Genomic DNA, 9,493 nt, shown 5'->3' with positions numbered 1-9,493 from the left:
GTTGAGCTATAGGCGCCGAGCCTGGCTGTTCTTTTTAAATTTAAAGATGGCCTGCTGCTGACAGGTACTAATTCACGTATGTCATGAGAATTATTACATTTTTTTTTTTTTTTTGAGACAGAGTCTTACTTTGTCACCCTTGGTAGAGTGCTGTGGTATCAGAGTTCAACTCAACCTCAAACTCTTGGGTTTAAGCTATTCTCTAGCCTCAGCCTACCGAGTAGCTGGGTCTACAGGCTCCTGCCACAACACCTGGCTATTTTTTAGAGATGGGGTCTGGCTTAGGCTGGTCTCCAACCTGTGTGTGAGCTCAGGCAATCTGCCCATCTCAGCCTCCCAAGTTCTGGGATTACTGGCATTAGCCATTGCACCCAGCCCAGCATTATTACTTTAAATGACACTTTATCAATTAGCTCCATACTGAACACACCTACACCAAGTTTTGTTTAGTACACACATTGACTTCATAACTATCAGGCTTGAAGCCCTCTGTAAGCACTTTGAATGCTTGTACTAATAATTCTGGGCCAGGTGTGGTGGTTTGTTCTTGGAATGCTAGCACTCCGGGAGGTCAAGGCCAGAAGATCCCTTGAGTTTAGGAGTTTGAGACCTGCCTGAGCAAGAGTACGACCCTGTCTCTACTAAAAATAAAATATTAGAGCCAGGCACTGTGGCAGGAGCCTGTAGTCCCATCTACTTGGGAGGATAAGGCAGGAGGATCCCTTGAACTCAGGAGTTTGAAGTTGCTGTAAGCTACACTTACTTCATGGCATTCTACTCTGGGGCATCAGAGTGAGACTCTGTCTCAAAGAAAAAAAAATCTGGCAGATCTTGTTCTCTCTCATAAAAATAATAAAGATGGCTTAGAAACTATTTTATTGATGATATCATCATTACTTACTCCTTAGTTGTCATGATCTTTACTGGCTATGAGGATCAACATCATCTGGAAAGGACTTTTAAACCAAAATACTTAATACTGGCCCTGAAGATAGTGGCTTTCCTTCCACCAAAGGTTTTAGCCTTTGTAGGAAGAGAGCTGGATAATACCGTGCATCTAGCTCCTGGAAAGACTTTGGAGTGTGAATCTGAGTCAGAAAAGGAGGGAGCAATTAACTTATATTAGTTCATAAGTAATACTGCCACTTACTGCTTACCATATATTGTATAAGAGGCAGGGGCGTAAGATATTTTGCTCACCAAAATACCATATCAATATACCTGATCGAAATGTTAACCAATGACATAAAAAACAGGAATTTTTAATAGACTATTAATAGTAGACTATTACCAAAATTATAGAACTTAAGATTTCCTATGTATTGTTATATGTTGTATCATAATTATGCATAATCATATCTGCCATTCAGAATCACTTTAAAATCAGTTATTATACAATTATGCTGAAAAGTAAACATTTACTGCAAAATTTAGATACATTTTAGATCCTCTCCTGTTTCATACCAACATATACCCAGAAGAAATACAAAATTACTTAAGACACTATGAAAGCCTCAAAAAGTCCTTTCAAGGGATTAGAGAAGTCCTTTTAAGTGGATAGAGAGGCAGAAGGAAGTGACTTCCTGATGGTCACTAGATCAACTCTAGGTTTCCAGATGTCTGGTCAGATAATAACGTCATTTTAGCCCTGCTCTCATTTAAGCAGGAAAAAGATAATTTCTCACAAAAGACTAATATTCTTTTCAAGACCCATAATTATTGTTCCTCTATAGTTGTTATTAAAACCTTGATTACAAAACATCTTGGAGCAAATATACAAAAAAAGGAAAGAAGAAAACTATCTGAAAGATAATGGCGGGCCAATTCTCAGAACTACTTTAGTGACAGGTCAAGGCTTGACAACAAGTTGCATTAGCCTCAATGTTACATAACTTCATTCTAGAGCTAAATTATAGGTCAAATGCTAAGTATGTCTCCATTTAAGAGTGGGCTAATTTCACCTACTTTTGAAACTAGTAATCCTGTGATCTACCAAAAAGAATTAGCATTTCCTTTCTAAATACAGTTTAGCAAAAAGTTCTGCAGGCACAGTAGCCCATGACTGCTTTTTTTTTTTTGGTGTTCCTAAAACCACAGGAAAGGATAACAACGTGAGACAGGATTACAGTGGAGAAAACACTGACCACTAGAGCAATGTAGTAATATATATATCAAAATTTAAAATGCATATACCCTTCGTCCTGTCTTCCAGAAATTATCCCCACAAGTATACAAAGACATTGCAACTATCCCATTGTAATACTATTAAGAAGAGTAAAAAACAGATCTCTTTCTATACAAAGTGGATGAAAACTCAAAAGAATAAAAATATGGAAAAAAATAAAATTTTTAAGAAGATACAATTTTACAAAAGTAAAAAACTGGATATACTAAATGTCAACAAGCGATTAGTTTTAAAAAATTGAGACTATAAAACATTGATACAAAAGAATGAGGTAGGTCTATATTCAAAACAGCTCCATGATATATCATTAAATATAGAAGTATATCATACATATTTAATATCATTAATATAGACAAGTGTGTAAATATTTGTATAGAATTTCCAAGCATATATCCATATTGACATACTAGTTAATAGACACATAGCCCTTAAATATATTAAGTACTGTTCTAGGTGCATTTCACACATAAACCTACTTAATCCACACAATAGCCCTATAAAATACATATTACCCCTATTTCACCAACAAAGGAACTAAAAGTAACTTGCCTTAAATTAAACATCACAGGAAGTTAGACACTGAACTAGAACTCAAACCCAGGAGCCTGGCTCCAGAGAAGATGTTGTTTACTTGTTACAGGCATTGAAAATAAATCATTTTGGAAGAGGCATAGTGATACACTCTAGGAAGAAGGAAGGATTTTCACTTTTCATTTTGTATATTTCTTCTTGAATTTCCTGACATGTATTATTTTCTTTTTTGAAACAGTAACAGAAGCTAACTGGGTGGTCAGGTCATTCTGAGGTATTTTTCTTTGTTTTTTTTCTATTTTAAAAATTCTCCTCTAATTTTTCTCCTTTTTAGTGTTAATAAAGAAAACTGTGTTAACAAGAAAAAAGGAACCTGGCTTGACTTGACCTATTTTAAATTAGGAAGAGAAGAGATTAATGTTTGAGCAGATTCCTGTTAGATTTACCATTGGATCACACTGCTTAGGAGTTATTAAGATGAATTACATATAACCTGCTATGTTATATTCCTTACATTAAAATATCACCTGGCTTCTCCTTTCAAGAAGCTTAAAATCGGCTCAGTGCCTATAGCTCAACCGGCTAAGGCGCCAGCCACGTACACCTAAGGTGGCAGGTTCGAATCCCCAGCCCGGACCCGCCAAAACAACAATGACGGCTGCAACCAAAAAATAGCCGGGCGTTGTGGCGGGCGCCTGTGGTCCCAGCTACTTGGGAGGCGGAGGCAGGAGACTCGCTTGAGCCCAGGAGTTGGAGGTTGCTGTGAGCTGTAATGCCACGGCACTCTACCCAGGGGGACAGCTTGAGGCTCTGTCTCAAAAAAAAAAAAAAAGCAGCTTAAAATCATTAAAACAACTTTTAGTGTCAACAATATTAAGAAGATATATAAAAGATAGGTGGAAAGAACAATAAATAACTTGGTTTGATTCCTCCATGTAAGTATTAATCCCTCCTCAGGTACTTGGGACCAGTCTCAGTAAATTGTGGGTGCCAAAGTAAATTACTTACGTCAAAATTAAATTTAATAATTTAAAAACAGGCAGCTCCTGTGGTTCAGTGGGTAGGGCACTGGCCCCATATACCAAGGGTGGTGGATTTGAACCCAGCCCCAGCCAAACTACAACAAAATAATAGCCAGGCGTTCTGGTGGGTGCCTGTAGTCCCAGCTACTTGGAAGGCTGAGGCAAGAGAATTGCCTAAGCCCAGGAGTTGGAGGTTGCTGTGAACTGTGATGCCACAGCACTCAACTGAGGGTGAGAAAGTGAGACTCTGTTTCTAAATAAAAATAATAATTTAAAAAGACAGGGTTGAGGTCCTTTGTTTTTCTGTTGATTTAAACATCTAGAGTATACTGCTAATAAAATCAAGGTTGAAATTTCAACTTTGCTTTAAAAAACATTATTTAATAGAAAAAAGAAATATTATTTATTAACTGAACTCCGTTAGCTACCCCTGTGTTGGGGCCACAGCAGATGGAACAAAATGGGCAGATCTACTGGCACTAATGAAAGAAAAACCAAATTAACCCTATGCCCACGAATGTCTAATGAACCTTGGATCAGCAATTGAAATGGGAGCAAGAGCAGTGGCAAATACTTATACAGCATTTATACACTTCTACTTATGATCACATCCCATGTTTCCTTTCATTCTGAAAAGTGTCCTAGTTTGCACAATGAATTAAATGGTTTCTCAACTTCAAAATGCTTTACATTTATTTATATTATACTTCATCCTTGAAAAAACTCTATAAAATGTGTACTATCTTCCTTACAGATAAGCAGTGTCACATCTGCATTCACAGGAAAATATACACAATTACATCATTAAGTTGTAGTACAGTTCTATTATTCTGTCATATTGTTCAAAGGTATATTAAAAAAGTCATTACTTCAAACTTCAACAAACATATATCCATGCATTATACTTTCCTAAGTCTGAAAAAAAAAGCTACTGTCAAAACGAACAAGCTCTGTTAAATGAAATGGAGAGCCACATCCCACCCCACCTCTCATTACTCTGGCATATCAACACATCTACCTAACGCTTTCTGTACTGCAAACAGTGCTTCTGAAATTATTTCTATCAGCATATTAACACTGTTTAACACCTTTTAAATTCATAAATACAAAATACAAACTGTTTACCTAGTTTAAATTAACATCAGTTAGACAAAACCCTAGGATGGCAATAGGAGTAAAGAAAATGACTTTTTTGCCACAAACTAGCTGTGTGACTTTAAGTCACTAACTTCCCAGGACCTTCATGTCATCTATAAAATAACAGTGCTATTGATAATACACTATTACATCTATTGCCTGCTATAGATGGCAATACAGTATCTCTTCCCTTTCCTTTGAATCAGGGCAAATCACTCCTCAAATTGAGTATAAGATCTGTCCGTCCAATTGGATATATAGACCCATATGTAAAGATTGTATGAGGGTATAGTAGTGACCCAGGGACCTCAGACTTGTAAGAGGACATTGCCTTCATCTAAGCCCCAAAGACAAGTCCTGGTACTCCCCTGAGAGCTGCTTCAGGGGAATGAACGAGATATCAAGGATACCCTCTTCACAGTGTCTTTTCCACCAACATTGCTCCAATCCAAACCCACATCTCTCATTCTGAATACTTTCTTGGGCTCCCTGCTTCCATTCTTGCTTTCCTAGAATCCTCTATACAGCAACTCAGAATGATCTAAAAGATGAACTGGATGACTGACTGTCCTGCTTAACACCCCCCGCCCCCCACCGCCATCATTTCCAAGTGCCCAGAGAAGACAATCTAGTCTCCTTTCCATGGCCTGCAAGGCTTTTCATGAACTCCTTTTACCTCCTTCTGTACCATACTCATCTTGGTCCAGCTGGCTCCAGTCCTGGCCCCTAGATCCAGCCCCACTGGCCTTTCTTATCTTCCCCCAAATTTCTTTCTTTTTTTTCAGTTTTTGGCCTGGGCTGGGCTTGAACCTGCCACCTCCAGCATATGGGGCCTCCTTGCGCCACAGGCACTGCCCCTCTTCCCCCAAATTTCAACTCAGGCCTTTGCACTAGTTGTTAACCCCTCGATGGAATACCTTCCTGGGCTCTTCTCACTGTTGGCCCTATCAGACTTCACTTTAAATGTCACTTTATAGAAAGGTCAAACCTGATTACCCTATTTTAACCTAAGTGTTGACAGCTCTCCCAATTACTGTCATCATTCCATAAAGTTCATCCTCAGAACTTAATTTCAGACCTTAATTACATTCCTTCTCAGAAATTATCTTATTTACTTATTTGATTGCACACTATTGCTATTTAGCCCCAAGCAGGGGCCAGGGCCCTCCTCGGTCTATATCCAGCATCTTACATTGTGCCTACAAGGTATGCAACAGGAGGTACTTGTTGACTGATCACACGTACCACTCATTTCAGCTTGATTTTTTTCAAAAGCTCAGTTGAGGAAAACCATATTTATGGAAAACTGAAGAAGTTGTAGTTCGTTCGTCTTCAGATATTCTTAAAACAAACAAGCAAAAAAAAAACCCTTGATTTGAATTATACCAAAACAACAGAGCTACCCACTAACCACCTAAACCACATGGTCTATTGGCTTTACAACACCTTACTAACTTGGGATTTAGCCTTCTTTGGCCAAAGAATGTGTTAAGAAACAGCTCTATGATCCACAGTGCTAAAAAGAGGTTAAGGATCTGACAATGTCTTTTCTTTATAAGGACCCCAAAGATACACTTTTTATCTAGAACTTAAATTAGGAAAAAACTGCTCTGCTTGTCATGGGTATCTAATGGTGCCTTCTCTCATGAAACTAGATTGCACAATACGCTAGGTTTTTCTCTTGGCCTAGGCTGCTAAACAGGTTCTCTATAGCTTACTAGACTTTACCTCTTGCATTTTGAGGATAACCACCACTTCTGACTTCCCCTTTGTATTCCTTACAGTCAGTGGTCTTTTTACGCTGTTTTCTCATCCATTTAATTTTTATATTTCCTCATTATGATGAGTTTCCTTTAAGTGTTTTCTGGTATAGGGCATATAAAGTGTTGAGGGCTATAGCAGCAATATGCATATAATAATATGGTTAATACATTAGTGGTCCACTAGTTCTGGCAAAGAAAAAATATTTGAGGTGGGTCTTGAAGAATAAATGGGGTGTCTTTTGCCTGAAAAGGGCAATCTGTGCAGATTAAGAGATGGAGAAGGCATAGTCCACATCAAAGGAAAGTGGAAGAGAGATTAGCAAAACAACTCTTCTATTTAATAGTATTTACTGAACATTAATATGTATTGGACTCAGTGCAAAGCCCTTCACAACTCTTAGTGCATTTAATCCTCTGAGATGGATTTTATTATTATTCTCCATTTACAAACAATGAAACTGAGGCTCAAAGAGGTTAATTAACCTACACAAGGTCAAACAGCTTGAGGCAGAGTGGGGATTCCTAGGGCCTCCAAAGATGTGGGGGGCACTTGACTGCCATCTGTCCTTTTACTAGAACCCATCTTCCCTTCCTAGCTCCCATCTGACAAAACTTATTGCTTCACTGAAATCTCTACCTCAACTGGTAAAGAGAAGTAGCACTAACAGTCACACAGTCAAGTCAGAATCCTGAGAACACCATCAATCTGCACCCCCTCCCCCCAACACCTAGCATCCACTCTATCACTGAAGTCCTGACATTCTATCTCATAGGTTTTCCTCCGGATGTCCACTTCTTTGCATTATCATCGTGGTGAAAGTCCCCATTATCTTTCACCAGGACCACTGTAGAGAGGCAGTCTGGAAAATGGGGAACAACAAGAACTCTGGAGCCCAGTCTGCCTGGTTTTGAGTCCAGGCTGTATAACTTACATTGCTGGGCAAGTTATTTAAACTCCTTGTGTCCCAGTGTCATCTGTAAATTGGGGTAATAATTGAAACACTGTCTGAAATCTTGGTATAAGTACCATATAAAAGTCATTGAGGAAGGAAGGAACTTACTTAGCTCCTGACTTTCACTTCTCCTCATCATTCTTCACATAGTAGAGTGTATTTTTTTTAATGCAAATGATCACGCTATACCAATATTAAAGACATTTAAGGGCTTCCGATGGCCCTTAGAAATCTCTGGCTCATAAATTTCTAAATTCTAGCCAATACTTGTAAGCTTTGAGGTCTTCCAACACTTTGGGGCCTTTGTATAAGTGGCCCCTTACCCCCAGAACATCAGTCCAAATATATCTAATTATTCTTCAAAAATGGAATTAAGAGTAATGTTTTTCAGGGAGGCTTTCTCATCTCCAAGAGTTGATAAACACTCTTAGTTACATGTTCCTATCATTCCTAACCTTGTACTTCCCTGTATTAACAAGTGGTACCCCTAAAACAAATTATTCAATGTGCCTTTCCCACCAGACTGTAATCCCAGAAGGAGGAAAGGTCTTGTCTGTTGGCTCCAGGCTATAATCCCAAGGGCTAACCCAGTTAGGATAAATATCTATTGAATAAATGAAACTGTAATGAAGCAAAGTTAAAATTCCCCATGAAGATTCTGGTTATCTAATAGCCTCGCACCTCCACTATTCCTCATAAGACCACAAATTTGGGCCTATCCCTATTCTTCTCATTGTCTGGCCCCTTCATGTGGAGACCCTGCTGGCCCTCAGAAGTGGGCTCCACTAGTATCTATAGTTAATTGTCACCCCCTCCGCATATAGACTAAACACCCCTAGGTTTCCCCTTCCCAAAGGACCTCCTTTCTCCCTAACCAGACACCATCTATTAATACGTTTTCCCTCCAGTTGCCTGTTCATCCTTCCCCAAAGTGTTACCTTATTCCCGCTCTCAGTCTGTAGATCACTCCATAAGCCTCTGCCCCCTCTAAATTCATCCTGGCTGACAAAGCAGGCTCCACAAGCCGTACACACTATCTTGATCTACCTCAGTGGTGTCTTCCCTATACTAGGGTCTTACCTCCATAAATCTCCCAGGTGCACGTCCTCATTGCCCTCCACGTACCCCATCCACAGGAGTCCCTTTTACATGGTGTCTCCAGCTCCCTATCTCCACCCACAATTCACTCCTACTTCAAGGGCTCATTGCAATGAGCTCCTTTGTCTGTGGGCCCTTCCGAATCCGCCCAGAGGACTCCTCCAGGTGTCACCCTCCGTATGCTGACAACCCTAAGACCCTAGTCTTGGAACTCCCCCCTTCCAGTTTGTTCTAACAATCCTGCCCCATCCCTGGAGCTCCCACTTCCTCCCAGCCCTCCACAGCACGCCGCCCAGCACTAGGCTCCCAGCTCCACACTCTCCACCACTCCCTACCCGTTCCCGCTCCAGGGACTTCACCGCATCCCGAAACAAACCCAAATCCGGACTCGGACTCCCTCCAGTACCAACCGCCCGTGCACCTCTTCCAGGCGTCCGAGCCCCCGCGTGTGCTCCCAGCCCGTGGATCATCCTCCCTGCACACCGTCCCCGAGCCCGGCGCGGCCGGGAGAGCCGCCGCGAGTCCCAGGGACTCCGAAGGGGGCGCGGGGCTCAGGCGAGAGGATGAAGAGCTCGGGGGCAGCGGCCGGGGAGGCCCGAGGCTCCGGGGAAAGGCCCGGAAGGCTGAAGGGCCCGGCGGGGAGCGGACGGAAGGCCGAGGGGCTGTCCGAAGCTGCCTTAGGAGACCAGGGGTCTCGGGGGAAACCCAGGGGTCCGGGGAGCCGGCCAGGTGGCAGCGCGCGGGCCTCACCGTCAGTCACGGCTCCCATGGCGTGTGCGGCGGCGGCGCAAGCTGAGGCGGCGG

At 41.3% G+C, this 9,493-nt stretch overlaps 1 protein-coding gene across 2 annotated transcripts in view; it reads right to left on the bottom strand.

The window, feature by feature from the left end:
- THOC7 (THO complex 7) overlaps positions 1-9,487 on the bottom strand; it is a 25,677-nt gene extending 16,190 nt beyond the window's left edge. For both annotated transcript variants that reach the window (XM_003785521.2, XM_023510705.1), the window contains exon 1: positions 9,440-9,487. In XM_003785521.2, the coding sequence (XP_003785569.1) occupies positions 9,440-9,458 (19 nt within the window). In that variant the 5' untranslated portion in view covers positions 9,459-9,487. The remainder of the gene's footprint in view (positions 1-9,439) is intronic.
- Positions 9,488-9,493: the final 6 nt, after the last annotated feature.

The sequence above is a fragment of the Otolemur garnettii genome, unplaced genomic scaffold (assembly GCF_000181295.1).
Source record: "Otolemur garnettii isolate 467f Iridium unplaced genomic scaffold, OtoGar3 scaffold00015, whole genome shotgun sequence".
Taxonomy (NCBI): Eukaryota; Metazoa; Chordata; class Mammalia; order Primates; family Galagidae; genus Otolemur; species Otolemur garnettii.
The sequence above is the reverse complement of the archived record's forward strand: the minus strand, read 5'-3'. Positions and strand labels throughout refer to the sequence as shown.